The 19232-nt window shown below is 36.7% G+C and overlaps 1 protein-coding gene across 2 annotated transcripts in view; it reads left to right on the top strand.

The window, feature by feature from the left end:
- Reln (reelin) overlaps positions 1-19232 on the top strand; it is a 452156-nt gene that overhangs the window by 318778 nt on the left and 114146 nt on the right. For both annotated transcript variants that reach the window (XM_042684785.1, XM_042684786.1), the window contains exons 21-22: positions 12827-13019; positions 14176-14288. In XM_042684785.1, the coding sequence (XP_042540719.1) occupies positions 12827-13019; positions 14176-14288 (306 nt within the window). The remainder of the gene's footprint in view (positions 1-12826; positions 13020-14175; positions 14289-19232) is intronic.

Here is a 19232-nt window from a genome sequence, read left to right as displayed (position 1 = left end):
TATGTTATTATAAACAAGATTTGGGGCCAGATAGGTAGGTGGTGAGGTTGTCATGAAATACCAAATATAAAATATCCTAAATGCCTGTTTATCTAATAGTAATATAAATGCAGTTCCTTTAAATAACAAATGTAGTAGAGGGAAGCATGTAACTATTAATAATTAAGGTAAAATTAAGATGGGGTAAGAAAAGCTCTAGTTTTAGCTTATCATTAATTGTGCTTGAGGAAAAGCAGATTTAATTAAAAGGAGACTTAACAATAAATGAAACTAGTAGAAATAGTAAAAAGTGACTCGGGTACTTTCATAGACATTGAAGACAGAAGGTACACATTCCTTGTTATGTCTAGTGTTATTTACAAGTAAATCACTAGCACTACTCACGTTAGGTTCACTCTGTAGAGAGAAATTTCCTAAACTAAGTAATGAAAATAAAGTAAAAGAACACTCTGTAAGAACAGGTTAGCTGTGAATGATGGGAGAGGTAAAGGAGGAAAGGGTCAAATTCAACGGCATGTGGGGATGGGATGGGAAGGGATACTCTTTGAGTCCTAGATTTTCACCAAGCCCTAGTTGACATGGTCCATCCTGAAAATGCAAGAAACTAGACATATTAGAGACCGAGAACAGCTGGGTGCTGGTGGCTCACGCCCGTAATCCTAGCTACACTGGAGGCTGAGATCTGAGGATCATGGTTCAAAGGCAGCCCGGACAGGAAAGTCCGTGAGACTTATCTCCAGTAAACCACTAGAAAACTGGAAGTGGTACTGTGGCTCAAGCGGTAGAGCGCTCGCCTTGAGCTGAAGAGTACAGGGACAGCATCCAAGCCCAGAGTTCAAGCCCCAGGACGGACCAAAAAAAAAAAAAAAGAGAGAGAGAGAGAGAGACAAAGAACAGCTGCAGTGTGAGTATCCCAGAACAAAAGAAACAAGACAAATGGTACGTCTTTAGGACACTCAGAAGGTATGTCTTCATATCTCCTGGGCAATCTATGACTAGGAGCCAGAAACAAGAATTTGCTTGTATGTTTTATGAGAAGCAAGAGTGACTCAAGTAAAAATCCTCAACTAATATATGTATATATATATATATATATATGTATATATATTATGTATTATATATAATATATATTACATGTTATATTATGTATTATATATAATATGTATTATGTAATATGTATTATATTATAATTTATATCATATATATATATATATATATATCAGGCTGGGGCTTCATATCTAGAAGTCTGGCTACTCAATAGACTGAGGATCACAGTTGAGAGCCAGCTCAAGTAGAAAAATCAGCTTTCATCTCCAATTCCTAATAAAAAACTGGAAATAAAGGTTCAAGTGGTAGAGCACCAGCCTTGAGCAAAAATGCTCAGAGGTAATGCCCATACCCTGTGTTTAAGCCTTAGTTCTCATTCTCTCTCTCTCTCTCTCTCTCTCTCTCTCTCTCTCTCTCTCTCTCTCTCTCTCTCTTTTGCTCTCTCTCTCTCACACACACACTCACACACACACACACTAAAATGAAATGTCTATCTAACTATAAATAGTTCACTTAGATAGGCATTCGGATGATACTTCAGAGACTGAGCCCTGTGCAGCATAGTAAAACTCAGACAGACAGACAGATAGACACAAACAGTTCATTTTCCATAAGCTCTATTATATGTTTCTATTAACAAAAGTAAAACTGTAATTTAGTGTTATGTAATGCTTATGAACTAAAAGAACTGAATGATGAGTGAAATTTTAATATATACAGAGAGACTGTTGTTGTAAGATATTTATAGGTTATAAAAAACCACAAGGGATCAAGAATAATGTGTTATAATAGTCCAAGATTTCCAGACTGACATGGAGAGCTGCTGTCACAAATCATATTTGCTCTGACATCACTTGGATCTATAGGGACACAGCTGACATGAGAATATGTCACACATTTAGTAAGCCTTTGATTGCTTGTTTTTAAGTGAGATTTACCTCTCATTTAAAACATATTCATATTTTATTAGTGTTTATTAATTGTACAAAAGAACAGGATTTATTTTTTAAATAAGTTTTTATTGTGAAAATACTATACAGAGGGGTTACAATCACATGAGCAAGGTAATGAGTATGTTTCTTATCAAGCATTGTTGTCACTTCGTTTTTCCCCTACCATCCCTTCTCTCCCATCTCCACAACTACATCCCCCCCGCTCCCCGCCGCTGGCCCCACCTAAATTGTAGTTTGTTTTTCAGCATACTGTCTTGTACATCTCATTGTTGCAGTGGGTCAACCTGTATCCTTTTTAAACAATTTGTATTTTCCCTCCCACTCCTCAAATTATACCGGGGTGGGGGGGACATACAAAGCAACAAAAAAAAATCGTGTGGTACCTTATAAATATGTTAGAAACAATAACAAGAAAAAAAACCACTTGTGTTCTTATCTTGGGGTTCATTTCACTTAACATCATCTTATCTGACCTTTTCTGCTTATCTCAGACATATACTAGTTATTGCAAATAAGGGAAACCATGGGGCCTGGCTTACTTCACTTAATATAATTTTTCCAACTCTTTCCATTTCCTAACAAATGGGGCAATGTCATTCTTTCTGATGGAGGCATAGAATTCCATTGTGTATATATACCACATTTTCTTAATCCATTCATCTACTGAGGGGCAACTGGGTTGGTTGCATATCTTAGCTATGGTAAATAACGCTGCAATAAACATAGTTGTGCTGGTAGCTTTAGTATGGTCTTGTTTGTGATCATTTGGGTAAATGCCCAAAAGTGAGATTGCTGGGTCATAGGGGAGTTCTATGTGGAGTCTTTTGAGGAACCTCCATACTGCTTTCCAAAGTGGTTGAACAAGTTTACACTCCCACCAACAATGCAGTAGGATTCCCTTCTGTTTACATCCCCTCCAGCATCTGTTGGTATTAGAGTTCTTGATTATAGCCATTCTAACTGGAGTGAGGTGGTATCTCAATGTTGTTGGTTTGATTTGCATTTCTTTTATGGCTAGAGAGGTTGAGCATTTCTTCATGTGTCTATTGGCCATTCTTATTTCCTCTTCAGAGAAGTTTCTCTTTAAGTCTTTAGCCAACTTATTTATTGGGCAGTTGTTTCTTTGAGGATTTGTTGTTGGGGGATTTAATTTTTTGAGTTCCAGGTATATTTTAGATATGAGACCCTTGTCCATTGTATGACTAGTGAAGATCTTCTCCAGGTCGGGGGCTTTCTATTGATCTTGCTAGCTATGTCTCATTTATCCAACCTTTCTTTCATTTGTTGTGTTTCTGGATCTCTATAAAGAAAATTTTGGCCTGTGCTAAGGAGATCTAGGGTTTCTTCTATGCCATCCTGTAATGTTCTCAGGATTTCTGCTTTGACTCTGAGGTCTTTGATCCCTTTGGAGTTGGTTCTGGTGCAGAGTGATATATAAGGATCTAGCTTTAGTTTTCTACAAGTATTTAACCAGTTTTGCCAGCACCATTTACTGAAGAGGCTGTCTTTCTTCCATTCTATTTTTTTAGCTCCCTTATCGAAGATTAGATAGCTATAGGTCTGTGGGTTCATTTCTGGGTTTTCAATTCTATTCCATTGGTCCTGAGGTCTGTTCTTGTGCCAGTACCAAGCTGTTTTTGATTACTATGGCTTTGTAGTAGAGCTTAAAATTTGGTATTGACATTCCTCCATCACTGAGAACAGGCTTTATTATCATATTTTCAAAGATGTATATAATATACTTTTTAACGTAAGAGCATGTACTTAATCAGATTTTAACTAGTCAAAGAGTGTCTACCACATGCCTATATTTATCCCCTTTTGTGGTCTTATTAAAACTTGTCAAAGAGGTTTCTTATACTAATGTAAGAATTGTGTTGTTGAACAAAGGAGCGGCCACATTTGTGCCTAGCTGATTCCTTGGGTTATAAGAAAAAATATTACTGAAAGTCTTTTGTAAAATCAGTTAACTGACAGAGTAAAAATAATAGCAAAGCAAATTTTCCTTACAATTTTTCTTTCATTAAACATAAACTTATAAATTATATAGAAATTCTGTCAGTTTAAAAGGTTGATGTTGTTGTTTAATAAGTTTATATCATTTCTACAAAGACTATGAAAAGGAGCATCCAATTGGCTACAGTTAGGCTGCTGGAGGAAGTCAGTTTGGACTGGGCAGCTCCTGCAACCCCTGCTTCCTGGAGGGCGATTGGCCTAGGACACTTACCGGAAAGATAAGGCAAATAAAATGAATTACAAACTGAAAAGTCACTTTCTATTGTTTTCAACAACTGTGAAAAACATCCCCAGTATCTAGGGCTTTCAGTGACTCAATAAAAACAGCAGTATAATTGAGTATAACCCTAATTTGGTTTCTAAGTGACTTTCTAAAATCACCATAAGGATTTTAGTAATAAAAGACTTGATGTAATAAAGTCTTTATTGTTAAGACTAATTTATACACCCTCAACTGTTTATTGACATCATGACAGGCATTGTTTGTACTGAGAGTGCCACAGTCAGCATTGAAATAAAGCTAGAAAAGCCCTTTGCTTGTTGAGTTTATGTTCTAGAGTAGCAATGTTCATAATAAATGTTCATAATAATATTCTAGGTAGTGGTAATGCTTATAGTATAAAGGAATGGAGCTTTGGGCAGAATAAATGGAGAATGGGGCTGTTTTGGATATGAGAACTAGAGAATCCCTCTTGGGAGACATTACAATCCAGAATGATGGGAGGGACAATGATAGGAAGGTGTGAAAGGAGAGCAGGAACATGGAACTGTACAGCAAAGGCCTGAGGCAGGCAAAGAGTTTTGTCATGCTATGGATTGGTAGGACAAAATAAAAATCTTGAACATAATTCTATTACATAAACCCAGAAATAATTTGGATAAGAGCAATAGCATAACATTATGTTTTTCTTTTAAATGATGGGTGCTAGGTAGAAGATAGATGGTAGGGATGGCAAGGACATCATCTATATATGTTATATTGGTACTTGAGATGGGGTAATGACAGTGGATAAATGGAGCCCTACGTCTATTTTGGAGGGCTGTGCTCCATGACTCATATTCCAATGATGTCAAAGGGATTGGTTTTTAAACCATTCATTTCTCGAACATTAGACTTCCCTAAAAATCTTCTATTGGACTAAGTGACTAAGTAAAGCTTAAGAAATAAGAAAACAAGCTGCCAAGGGGAAACAAAAATTTGTATATGATGGATTAGTTCAGAGGCTAGGTCTGGCTTGTTGAAATTCAAATGTGTAGATTTGAGACAAACATGTTCTATGGACATAATCTTGGTAAGTTCTGTCTCATCTGGCTAAATCAGCCTTGCTGCTCTCACTCAGTGCACGGCTCCTCCAGCAAGCCATACCTTTTCCTCCCTCCTGCTTTGCCTCTGCATATGCAACCTCTTTATCATTCATTGCTCATTTAAGGTACAGTGCTGAGGCCTTCAGCTTTTACACAGCTCTGCAGAAGTTCCAAGAACTGGGAACATGTATATTATCTCACAAAAAGGGTAAGGAAATTGCCAAAGAGAAATCAACAATTTTAATTAAATGTCTATAAAATAGGAACTTATGCCAGCTTCATTAATTGCTAAATTTAATATTCATAAAATGTCCTGATACTAGAAATAATTTTTTGGTCAGGTTCCTAAGTATGCTGAGACAATGTAACAAAATATACATTGAATGCATTATCAATAGCCAAATCAAATTTCAAGGCAATGTTATGTATTTCATTTAAAGTGGGGTTTTTGGCAACTGAAAATATTTGCATCTAATGTGAGACATTGTACATTTTGCTATAGTTACTGCAACTCATGTGGGTTAGTTTCCAAAACTAAAAGTATCAAAGTCTTATGAAAATCTTAAAATGTCCTGGCTTGAATATCCTCTAAGTAGTGTCTATGGATATATGTTATTACAAGAAAAAAGATAATTTTAGTGATGCTCATGCATTTTTCTCTCTACTCTTGAGCCTCCCTTCCATGGTAAATGCTTCCAATCAGAAGTATCAGGCCTGATTACATGGACCAATGTGTTCCTTTCTGAAGGAGACAAGGTACAAGGTACAAGGAAATAGAAAGGAACCAAACAGTATGTTAAGAGAACTCATCCTAATGCTGAAAGATTAAATGTGGACTAAGCAAGTTGACTGCTACACACATTTACTCTGGATATAATGGATGTAACATAAGAAAAACAGGAACCAGAAAGTTCTGGATAGCCAAAGACCAGAGATAAGTTGAAGTTAGAAGGCAGAAGTCGTGGAAGTCAAATGGATAAAGCTAACCCAAACTCTTTAATTATCCTCATCCCATACAAGGTAGGGAAGTGTTACAACTGAAAAGGGCCTCTGACACCTGTCTACTACCCTCCTTCCCTCCTTCTCTCTCTCCCTCCCTCCCCCCTCTCTTTCTTTCTCTCTCTCTGTCTCTCTCACACACACACACGCACACGCACACACACACACGTGCGCGCACACACACACACACACACACACACATGCACATGCTGTCTCTCATACACACACGTACACATGCTCCCACACCTTTCAAACACTACAGGAGGTACCACAGGAGCCTTATGAGAAGCTGTTTTCTGGTGAGTTCTTAGTCTTTTCTGCTTTCTACCCCACAGCCTGCTGCTCTCTGACCCTCAGGCTCCTTCTCTTTCTGGGAATGTAGCCCAAGCTACTTTGTGCCATCTGCCCCCCTATTTCTCAGCAGTGGATTGCCTTTTACAGCCACAATTTACTCCAGCTGCTGAACATTCCTTCAAAAAATGCTATTAGATGGGCAAAATGAAGACTCATCAACTGGGAACTTGACTGAAATCTTGAAAACCATTATCTAACCACAAATTTCTGTAACCTTTACAACTAATTTTTTTTAAGTTACTGGGATTCCCTGCCAGTGTCTAGAGGTTAAGTGAATTTACTTAGGTCCACAGAAGACACAGCGGGGGACTGGCTGTAAATGGAACTCTGGACTCCTAAAGAAGGGATGGGGGGCACTCTCTGTGGCTTCTGACAAGCTTCCACTTACCCACCTGTCCTGCAGTAGGTCTCTGCAGATGCACCCAACCTTGCTAGAAAGAAAACTGTTCATTTGCCTGCATCTCTGGGATCCCATTCCCCCATTTCTGTCTCCCACATATGAAGTTTTGTCATCCTTAAAAGTACTACAAAGTGCCCCATTTATGCTGAGTTTTGTTCGAAAAGAGGTTACTTTCTATAAAAACTGAATAAAAAGGCAAGCAGCTTGACTTAAGCTTTTTATTGGACTAAGGATTCATCTAGCTTAAAACTATGATTCCACTGCTGACTTTAAAAACTATGTTTAAATTTCCAAACTGAGAGAATGAAGATGCAAATGAAAATAGCTGAAGACTATGAATTTACTTTATATAGGAATGGTAAACATAAGCAAAACAGGTGCTAGAAACAAAACATACAAAAAGAACCTGAAACAGATGCTGAAAAATACATGGCTTCCAAAATATCTTTGATTGCCAATACAACCTCAAAATCTCAGCCAGACAGTTATCTACCATCTAGAAATCTATTCCAAAAATTATTTAAAATGAAGTATTGGATAAGTACATGACAAAATGTGTCAGTTAGAGGCATTCTAAATTTGTTTGAAGGTATAGATTAAATGGAATGAGTTTTAAAAGCATGATATAAAATAAATTTGGCATCTGAAAATTTCATATTTTAATTAGTCTGATTGAGAAACTGGTTGAGAATCCAAGAGGAAATAGTTTTTATGTGAGTATGAACTATGAAGTCAGTGAGTTTTCCTCTGTCTATAAGGTTGAAATGGCTCAATAGAGAAAACACTGAACTGTTTTGGAACCTGAAACATGAATGAGCGTCAGGAGGAAGTGGTGTTGGCAGACAATATGTCAGTGAGAGCAGAGTGAGCATAAGCTTAGTGACCTCTCCCCTCTGGAGTCTTCTAGATTTGGGGGAGGGGGTCAATTGTGGGGCTTGAACTCTGGGCTTGGGCACTGTCCCTCAGTTCTTCAGCTTAAGGCAAGCGCTCTACCACTTGAGCCACAGTGCCACTTCCAATTTTATGGTGGTTTATGGGAGATAAGTCTTATGGACATTCCTGCCCGAGCTGGCTTTGAACCATGATTCTCAGATCTCAGCCTGTAACTAGGATTACAGGTGTGAGCCACCAGCATCCAACTAAAACCATATTCTTTAATATGTAGGACACATTATATATCCTCAATGTATGAAGAACTATTACAAATAAGGAAAGAAAAGATTAATCTTTTTAAAAATGAAAAGTTTTAGGAAACATTTCTTTCTCACACACACACACATACACACATACAGCACAAATAGCTTTTTTGCTTCTCTAGTAATCAAAATCAGATTAAGAGACTCTAGGCATAAAATAGGTAAAGTGAAAAATATTGTTAAGGTTTAATATTGACAAGAGGTAACAATTAGCACTTGAATCATTAATGTTATTGGTAAATATAACCTGGTTCAATGTTCTTGGAGGTCAGCATGACACTAAGGATCAACTTCTACAATATACATTTCCTTTGACTAAGCAATGCTGGTTCTAGGAATTTATCCTAAGAAAATAATTGGACAAGTGCACAGAGATACACATGGATGTGAATTATAGATGCATCGTTTACAACAAAGAAAAATAGAAACAGCTTCCCATATTTTTCATACTTATAAATTGGCTTTATTCATTAAAAATAGAAAGATGTCAATGAAATTGTTGTAAAAGGAAAATGCAGATTTTACTAAAATTCTATAGTCATTTTTAAAGAGAAAAGTGAATGTGTGTGATTGCATGTATGAGAAAAAGTATGGAAACATTTACATCAAAATATCCTTAATAAAACCCCACTTTATTTTTAAAAAACACAAAAAATATTGACAATGGTCATCTAGATAGTGAAATTACAGATGTTTACTTTTAGGAGATTTCAATCATATGGATTTTCTAAAACATATCCCCAAAGAAAAGAGGTAATTTGTCAAAAAAAAAAAAAAAGAAGAAGAAGAAGAAGCTCAATCCTTAGGTATGTAGCTTCTTTGCATGAACCCTTTTTTGTGTGTTCCAGTTCTGGGACTTGAACTCAGAGCCTGGGCTGTCTCTGAGCTTTTGTGCTCAACTCTAGCACTCTACCACTAAAGCCACAGCTCCACTTCTGGCTTTTTTAGTGGCTAATTGGGGATGAGTCTCAAGGACTTTCCTGCCCAGGCTAGCTTTAAGCGATAATCCTCAGATCTCAGCCTCCTGAGTATCTAGACTTATAGGTTTATGGTTATGAATCTGCTTTTGAAGAATTTTGTGGTCCAGCTGTTCTCTGACTTTGATAGTTTTTTTATACTCAAAAAGCTGTTTTCTCCTGAAGATGAAAAGGAGCATGTAGAGTAAGCATAAACTGATTGCTTTGAATAATTGTTATAAGTACTAAAGGATTTTTATTATTTTTAAATTTTAATTATGTGCTATTATCTTTAAGTAAATGTACAAAGAAGTTGCCATTAAACAAAGCAGTTTATGAATAGAATGCATCTTGATCAGTGTCACTCCTTTCGTAATTCTCCCCTATTGACCCACAGACTGATCTCTGGTTTTCTTTTTTATTTTTTCAGCAATTTATTGTTTTGTTTCTTATTATCTTTCCAAACTTGGTGTACATTCATTATGGCATTTAAGTACCTTTAGTTACGTTGAACCTTCCAGCTACCTAGTGGAGAGACCTCACACACATGCTCATTTTGTTTAACACATGTTCTTGAAGAGTCCTCCACAGGCATGGCATGGTAGGAAGACTTCAAAGTAGGACACAGAAGCCATTCTACTTCTGCTAGCTTTTCAGCAACTGTGTGAACCTGGGCCCAAAAACTCTGCCACTCAGTTTCCTTCTCTGTAACAGTGTTAAGGATTCCTGATGGTGTTCCAGCCACCCTTGAATCAGAGGTCAGCTGAGAGAATCCAGCTATTGGAAAATCACAGTGTCCAGCACAGTGTGCCTCTGAGAGATGCAGTCATGGTTCTGCATCTTTAGAGTATGCTGAGGTGAATAAATGTAAGGAGTCCCTGTGAAAAGACTTCCAATCTGGTCTGGAAAAAAGATCCTCTGGGACACATGAGATAAAGCAAGGGGGCTAGAAGATAAAGGAGAGATTATATGAAATGACTATTGAACTATGGAGATTCAAGTTACATTATAGTGTTTTCTTTTTGACAAGTGTTACTATAGCGAGCCTACCAGCCATCTTAGGAGCAAAAGTGACATGAGAAGTAATCATGTCCTAGTGGAGAAGGAGACAACCCCCATTTGCTCACTAAATCTTGCAATTAGATGCAGCAAGATTTTTTAATTGTTTCTTATTCTTTGAGGCACTCTTGCAAATCAACATGAATAATAAAATTAAGCTTTTTAGCTGTCTATGAATTCTGTGTCTACAATTTCTCACCAAAGTGCTGACGAGGGCTCTTCTTTTCCAGTTCTATGGTTGTAACAGAGGAAATACAGATTCATTTCTGCCTTTAGAAAGCAACTCTTGACACACTGCAAAGAAAAGTGAATTAAATGGTTGTAACCCATGAAATCCTCTGGCTCCAAACCCCAGATGCCTCAAGCTCCCACCTCGGGAGGGAAACAAATCTAATATCACTCGCTTTCAGCTGGTTTTGAATAAATCAGAAAAAAATGCAAGTGGACAAGTGCTAGAGTTAAAAGCATGGACATCTGTGCCTTTCTTCTGTTATTTTGTTTGCGTTTAAGGCATCAGGATATCATTTGGTACTGTGAAATATGACAGGTGTTCCAGTGAGAAATACATTCAATTCTAAGTTACAAACAAAACCAAGAAAAAACCAACCATAGCATAAACAAAAGTGAAGAGGCGTATTTGTCATTTATAACAAGCAGTCCTAGAATAGACAGCCCAGGACTCATGAGCACCTTAATGAAGCCATCAGAGACCCTGGCTCGCTCTTGCTTTCTGCTCCACCATCTCAACAGAAAGGTCATCATCCACATGCTCATCCCTTTTTTGCCACCAGATGAGTGCTGCCCTGCTAGGGAGGAAGGAAGACAGGCAGCAGCAGAAGCAACAGGCAAAAAGGGTGTGGCAGCCAATTCCATCCGTCTTTTTTTTTTAACATATTTTAATATGTATTTTATTGTAAAGATACTGTACAAAAAGGTTATAGTTACATGAGTTAGGTAATGACTACATATCCTATAGAGCATTGTTACCCCCTCCTTTGTTTTTTCTCTACCATCCCTTCCCTCCCCACCTCCCCAACTTCTCCCAATGAAGCTGTAAAGTTCATTTTCAACAGTGTCTTGTACATTAAAAAATCATGGTAAAAGCCAAATGAGTAAGTCTGCCTGACATCTTTCACTTATATTGTCTTGGTGGACACATGGCCACCACTGGACCAATCATGGAAAGGTGACTTGGAAGAAAGAGGCCATAGCAAGCAGATAGATCGTCATATCCAGAATGATCTTTCCATAATAGGAAATATCAAGTAGCTCAGGGCTCTTACTCTACCCTCATTTTGCTTACTTACCTTGTTATTTTCTATACTTGTTATTTTGTTTTCTTGAAGTCTTGGCTCCTTTAGAATCTTTCATCCAACCATCTCAGAGAGTGCATGTACTTTTATCAAATCTGTGCGCTTCTACTTTTCCTCTAATTTCATGCTTACCTTCTCCACAAAGGTTAGGTGCGGGTGATGTAACACACAGCATTTACTTTTGTTTCTGTAAGAATTAGGAGAACACTAAGCCATCTCAGGAGGGAGGAATTTACAAGAAGCTGGTGGTGAAAATAATCTGAAATATTGAGATGGAAAATATCATATGTGGCCCAAAGTGAGAAAGTTATAATGGCTGTGTCACCTGGAACCCTTCAGCTTCCATGCGGTGTCATCCTATGGGGTTTCTCCAGATTCTCTCCAGATTCCCAGAAGACCTGGCTCATCTCTAAAGCAAAAAACAACTCAAATGAAGACTGGGTGGTTGTTTCTAATTACCTTTCTTTTAAAAAAGTAGTAGAAAGAGCATTTAATCCTCAAGTTAAAAGAAGCACTTAGTTCTAGCAGGGGGAAAAAAAGCTGTTTTTGTCTACTTGAAAGATCATGGAAATTATATAGATAAGTTTGCATCTGTATGGCTTACTACTGCAGTTTGATTTCTTTTATTCTACCAATGGTGCTAAAAATTGCATTCTAGAGCTTGATATTTTTATAACACTAAAATATAACAGCAATCATGGTTTTATATCTTTAACATACACAGTATTATTGTGATGGTGATTTGTAAATTAACCATAATCAATGTTTATTTCAAACTTCAATATTTTCCTCTCTCAGTCTTAGAGTGACAAAAATTCAAAGAGATTTTATATTGGATAGGGCTTTGGAGTAAGGCAAAGTATATTTCTATTGAGTACCATTTCTTCTATTTCCTCATCTGTGTAAAAGAAAGTTATTCCTACTACATCAAGATGGAGCAAAGGAAAAGTAGGCACAGAAACCAGACTTTCCAGAGGCTCAACAAATGACAGACACAATTATTAACTATGATGAAAAAATTTAGGACATTTACTGCTTCCTAGCTGAATTTGCATGAGCAGCAGTATTGAATATATTTTCCTACTTTTCACTGAACATTTTAAGAAAGCAGAAATTGGAATTCCTCTATTACTGTAGTCAATTGTTCAACTGCAAAATCTTAGCTTAAAAACTTAATTAAGACTCAAGCATGGTAGTACTTTTCTGATTTCCACTTTGACTCTTTCAGTTTTACAGGAGATTCTAAACTTGCCTCTAGCATGCGCTATGTGGAAACACAGTCCATGCAAATTGGAGCATCCTATATGATTCAATTCAGCCTGGTAATGGGGTGTGGCCAGAAATATACTCCACACATGGACAACCAGGTGAAGCTGGAGTACTCAACCAATCATGGCCTAACCTGGCATCTTGTCCAAGAAGTGAGTATATTGTCACAAAAGCTATGACTGGTAACTTCTTCCTTTTGACACAGAAGAATTTTAAATTCTAAAAGAATCACAATTCTAAAAGTTTAGATTTAGTTGAAAAGGAACCATGTCATTTAACACAGAATTGACATGAAGTTAGCTGTGGATAAGGAAGCCACACTAGAAAAGATACTAAAGAGTAACGAGAAATATAAAAAGCAATGGGAAGAGCTACAAGGCTGGAGATGATCTTTGGAATATGATTTCCTCTAGTCTTCTTCCTCTATAAACTGTCTCTTTTTACCCTGTACTATTTCTTCTTTTGCCCCTTCTCTAACTCTTCTTACGAGTACATAGACTATAAACAACAGGCTTTTAACGTTAGAAACAAATATATACATACATATATTATATGTATATATTGGTAGAGAGAGAGATAAATAGGTAGATGGATAGATAGATGATGGATAGATCCAATTTCTTAGAATACAATTTATATATATGTATATATATGTAATCTGGTATTATCATAAATTTATAAATACCATAAGGAAATACCAAATGTGAACAACAAAATAGGATTAAAAAAAAGGAATCCTAACCAAGCGTGGTATCATGGATACTTGTAACCCCAGCTACATGGGATGCTGAGACTGGAAAGTCCATGGTTTGAGAGCATCCTAGGCAAATAAGTTCACCAACACCCCCAAAAAGGTTGGGCATGGTTGTCTACACCCATCATCCTACCAATTGTAGGGAACATTAATGGGAAGAGTGCTGTCCAAACCAACCTAGGCAAAAAGCAAAATTCTATCTCAAAAATGGTCAGAGCTAATAGGGCTAGAGGTATGGTTGCCTAGAATGGGTAAAGCTTTGAAATCAAATCCTGTATTTCCACAAAAATATTTCTAATTTATTTCTGTTTATAGATGTAAGAATGGGGAAATATTTAATTCTCTTATGTCATTACATTTATAATTGTTTCCAAAATATTTTACTTCACAAAAGGAAAAAAAAACGTGGATTCCATCTATGCTACCAATAGTTAAGACCATGACATTAGATTCCCTAAGGGCTTTTTCACTTGTGGTAAGTAAGTAAAAGTATCTACTTTGGGGAAAAAATAGAAGTTGAGTTTGATTTTTTTTTTTGCCTGCCTCTCTTTCAGGAATGCCTTCCAAGTATGCCGAGTTGTCAGGAATTTACATCAGCAAGTATTTACCATGCAAGTGAGTTCACACAGTGGAGGAGAGTCATAGTACTTCTTCCCCAGAAAACCTGGTAAGAAATGACATTTGGGGGGTTTTTTATTGGTGGTTTTGTTTATTTTTTTATGTGAAAATACCGTACAGAGGGGTTACAATTACCTGAGCAAGGTAATGAGTACATTTCTTATCAAGCATTGTTGCCTCCTCCTTTGTCTCCATCCCCTCCCATCCCTCCCCACCCAGCAAAGTTATAAAGTTCGATTTTTGACATAAGGTCTTGTACATCTCGCTGTTGCAATGAGTCCACCTGTATCCCTATTTAAGCAATCTGTTTTATCCCTTCCCCTCTCCAAATTATACCAACATCAGATACAGTGAAAACAGGGGTTATATCATTGGGGAGGGACATACAAACAACAAAAAAATCATCTTATAAATATGTTAGAAACAATAGCAAGAAAGAAAAACCATTTGAGCCCTTATTTTGGGGTTCATTTCGCTTAACATCATCTTATCATATTATCTTTTCTGCTTGTCTCAGATACATACTAGTTATTGCAAATAAGGGAAACCACAGGACCTATGTTTCTTTGGGCCTGGCTAACTTCACTTAATATATTTTTTTCCAAGTCTGGGCAATATCATTCTTTCTGATGGAGGCATAGAATTCCATTGTGTATATATACCACATTTTCTTGATCCATTCATCTACTGAGGGGCATCTGGGTTGGTTCCAGATCTTAGCTATGGTAAATAATGCTGCAATAAACATAGTTGTGCTAGTAGCTTTAGTATGGTCTTGTTTGTGATCATTTGGGTAAGTGCCCAAAAGTGAGATTGCTGGGTCATAGGGGAGCTCTATGTGCAGTCTTTTGAGGAACCCACATACTACTTTCCAAAGTGATAGGGTTCCCTTCTGTCCATATCCTCTCCAGCATCTGTTGTTATTAGAGTTCTTGATTATAGCCATTCTAACTGGGGTGAGGTGGTATCTCAATGTTGTCTTGATTTGCATTTCTTTTATGGCTAGAGAGGTTGAGCATTTCTTCATGTGTCGATTAGTTATCCTTCTTTCCTCTTCAGAGAAGTTTCTCTGTAAGTCTTTAGCCCACTTATTTATTGGGCAGTTGTTTCTTTGAGGATTTGTTGTTGGGGGATTTAATTTTTTGAGTTCCAGCTATATTTTAGATATGAGACCCTTTTCCATTGCATGGCTAGTGAAGATCTTCTAATCCACCGGCTTTCTATTGATCTTACTAGCTAGCTATGTCCTTTGCCATGCATAAGCTCTGCAGCTTCATAAAATCCCATTTGTACAACCTTTCTTTCATTTGTTGTGTTTCTGGGTCTCTATTAAGAAAATTTCATGGGCTGGGAAGGTGGCTCGGTGGTAGAGCGCTTGCCTTTCATGCATGAGGCCCTGGGTTCAATTCCTTAGCACCAGATAAGCAAAAAGAAAAAAGCCGGAAGTGGCGCTGTGGCTCAAGTAGAAGAGCGCTAGCCTTGAGCTGAAGAGCTGAGGGACAGCGCCCAGGCCCAGAGTTCAGGCCCCACAACTGGACCCCCCCCCCAAAAAAAAAAAAGTAAAGTAAAAAAAAAGAAAATTTCAACCTGTGCCAAGGAGACTTAGGGTTTCTCCTATTCCGTCCTGTAATGTTTTCAGGGCTTCTGCTTTGACTCTGAGGTCTTTGATCCCTTTGGAGTTGATTCTGGTGCAGGGTGATATGTAAGGATCTAGCTTTAGTTTTCTACAGGTGATTGACCAATTTTGCCAGCACCATTTACTGAAGAGGCTGTCTTTCTTCCATTCTATTTTTTGGCTCCCTTATCGAAGATTAGATGGCTATAGGTCTGTGGGTTCATTTCTGGGTTTTCAGTTCTATTCCATTGGTCCTGAGGTCTGTTCTTGTGCCAGTACCAAGCTGTTTTGATTACTATGGCTTTGTAGTAGAGTTTGAAATTTAGTATTGATAAATTTAGTATTGATATTCCTCCAGCACAGTTCTTTCTGTTGAGGATTGATTTTGCTATTCGGAGTCTTTTATTGTTCCATATGAATTTTTGTATGTCTCTTCTATTTCCTTGAAGAATGATATTGATGGGTATTGCATTGAATTTGTAGAGAGACTTTGGCAGTATTGCCATTTTCACGATGTTGATCCTTCCAATCAAGCAGCATGGGAAGTTTTGTTGGGTTTTTTTGTTTTTTGTTTTGGGGGTTATCTTTTTTCTTTTTGTTTGTTTGTTTTTTGTTTTTTGGCGGTCGTGGGGCTAGAACTCTGGGCCTGGTTGCTGTCCCTCAGCTCTTCACCTCAAGGCTAGTTCTCTACCACTTGAGCTACAGTGCCACTTCCGGTTTTCTGGTAGTTTTTTGGAGATAAGAGTCTCACAGAGTTTCCTGCATGGGCTGGCTTTGAATCATGATCCTCAGATCTTAGCCTCCTGAGTAGCTAGGACTACAGGCGTGAGCCACCAGCCCCCGGCTAGAGATGACATTTTGGATACAACTATCACTTTTAATTTTTACTATCTCAACTAGTATGACTAGAATATGAAGACATGTATTAACCACAATGGCAAGAAATTTAATTTAGTTAGTTACCTTAAAGGTTCCTCAACTCTGGAAGTCTAAGATTCTGTGATTTATTCAGAAATAAAAGCATAGAAAGAAACAAATATTATGGTTTTTTTCCTGTGATATCTGTCATTCAGTGTTGTTTCTGTAGAGAATTCTCAAATAAACCCATCTCAGAACATTTTATATAAAACTTGGGCTCTGTACAGCAGTTGGGTAGATAACTATCAGTGTTACCTTTATACCTTTAGTTGAAGATTGAATTACTGCATTATATAAGAATACCTCCTTGATTATTTTTAAGGATACATCATTATACACCAGTTGGAATAAAATACTTGAAATTTAATTTCTGCAGATTTTCATGTCCAACTGTGAGCCATTTCTGACATACTGTATTAATGCACCAAACAATAAGTTCTTTTTCTCTCTTGCAGTCTACTTTTTTATGTCAACTACTGGGAATCAAATCAAGACTTTTATTTTGTTTCAGTGACATTTCCAAGAGAATATGTTAGTAAGAGTTTAATTGAAATATTAAACTACTGAAGTGTAGGTCATGAGAGCTACAGGTCATTGTAGGCACAGAACCACTAAGAGTTTTCTTTTTTCATTATTTCACAATTAAATACATCTCTCATTTAAAAATTGTTGATTTCATTCACTGCTGGGAAGTAGGATAATAGTGATTAGTGATAGGGTATTCTGTGGATGGCTTTTCCTTCCCTGAAACATTATGAACCATTATTATCTATTGTAGTTTAGATAGCATTGAAAAAGTATTGCCTGAATAAACCTTTGCAGGTTATCCTACATTCAGATTGTATGTTGCACTGTGATTTCTTATCTAAAAAGAATAGCATCACTGAGTTGCAGGTTTTCACATAGCCAGGAAAGGTTAATTCTCATGAATTCTTATGAAGGAAATACATTGACCCTCAAAATGCAGGATCAACACAATGCATTTCATGTAGTAAGCATGCTTATTGAACATTAGGAAATTAACTTGAATTTTAATTCAAAGTACCTCAATGAGTTAAAGTTTTATTATAGAATACCTTATTTTGTAAATGGAAAAGCTACTATATTTACATGTGGTTAATGGCACATGAAATAATTTGGTTCTTCTTTTCCAGAATTCCTTCAAAGCCCTAATAAAAAGGAAAAGTATTTTTTGAAACAAACAACTCAGTAGAACACTTATTTTTTAGCATTTCCTCTCATTGAAACATTAAACTAAACATTATTGCTACATTTTTTTCAAGTGTCATTGTTTTTTAATCTGTAATGTGAAAAGGCTCTGCTAAATGCATCTACTGTGCTTAGCGTTCTTGGTAATTTGTTTATTGTGTTTGGTTCAAACTTTCTCAAATAGCATTCCATTGAGGAATCAGAGTGAGGTTTAGTTTGAAGAAATGGTGCCTCTTTAGCCAAATCTTTGTTTTACTGTTTTGATTCAAATGTATGCAAATATAAATTAAATGCATAAAAGCAAATGTGGGCCTTGCATTATCAAAGATCTGTTAGCTAGATAACTTTAGAGTAGAAATATCTAATGTATACACCTGCTCAAAGAAATTATATTATATATGAACTGAACATTTGTTACCCAATGAAAATTAATTTTGTTCTTATGAAAGACATTTACATAAGAACAGGACCTAATGAGACTGAAACAGCTGTCAGTCCCTGACTTCATAAACAAATCAACACCTAATGACTGAAGTTTCAGAATAATTGGGTAAATGTAATTATAGGAACTGTAAAAGTAGAAAATAGAATTTAGTCAGCCTTCGTTTACTTTGAGTCTTCAAGTTACCTACCTATCAAGAGATGACTTGATGTCATTTTATTTCAGTGTTAGAGTTTATATAGGGGGAAAAATCAAATAGACTCAACTTTTGTTGCCTTGGGGAAGCCATAGAGTTTAGATTTTAGATACAAGTCAACTTTCTTTCATGACCCACACAGCAGTAGTTCGACTTTCAGGCCCAATCCAAAATGTACGAGATCTTTCTATGATTTCTTAGTTAAAAGAGAGAAATGGCAAATTATTTGTATTGAGGGTGACATATAGCAATGATGCAGTTATAAATCAGTGAGATCACACCTTGTCTTTCTGTGTGTGCCCAGCTGGGGTATTGCTCACACTTTTTTTTCTTACTAAAAAATGAAGCCAGTAGTCAACCTTTTTCCCTCTTTTATTTTTCTCTTAATTAACATCAGCACATTAAACTGTGAGTTGCATTTAAAATGACATAGTCCACTTCAAGCTTTTTATTATCTTAAGGAGATTTTTTAAATTGAATGTACAAGATGTAGGTTAAGGATTCTTTTACCTAGAAAATTAATTTAGAATGTGTTTGCATGTGACTATTGAAAGCATTAGTGAACTGAAATTCTAAGATTTCTGTACCCTCTCAACCCATTTTAATATTTCAA

This window comes from Dipodomys spectabilis, unplaced genomic scaffold (genome assembly GCF_019054845.1).
Source record: "Dipodomys spectabilis isolate Male_0828 unplaced genomic scaffold, ASM1905484v1 ptg000089l, whole genome shotgun sequence".
Taxonomy (NCBI): Eukaryota; Metazoa; Chordata; class Mammalia; order Rodentia; family Heteromyidae; genus Dipodomys; species Dipodomys spectabilis.
This window is presented reverse-complemented; position numbering and strand designations above follow the sequence as displayed.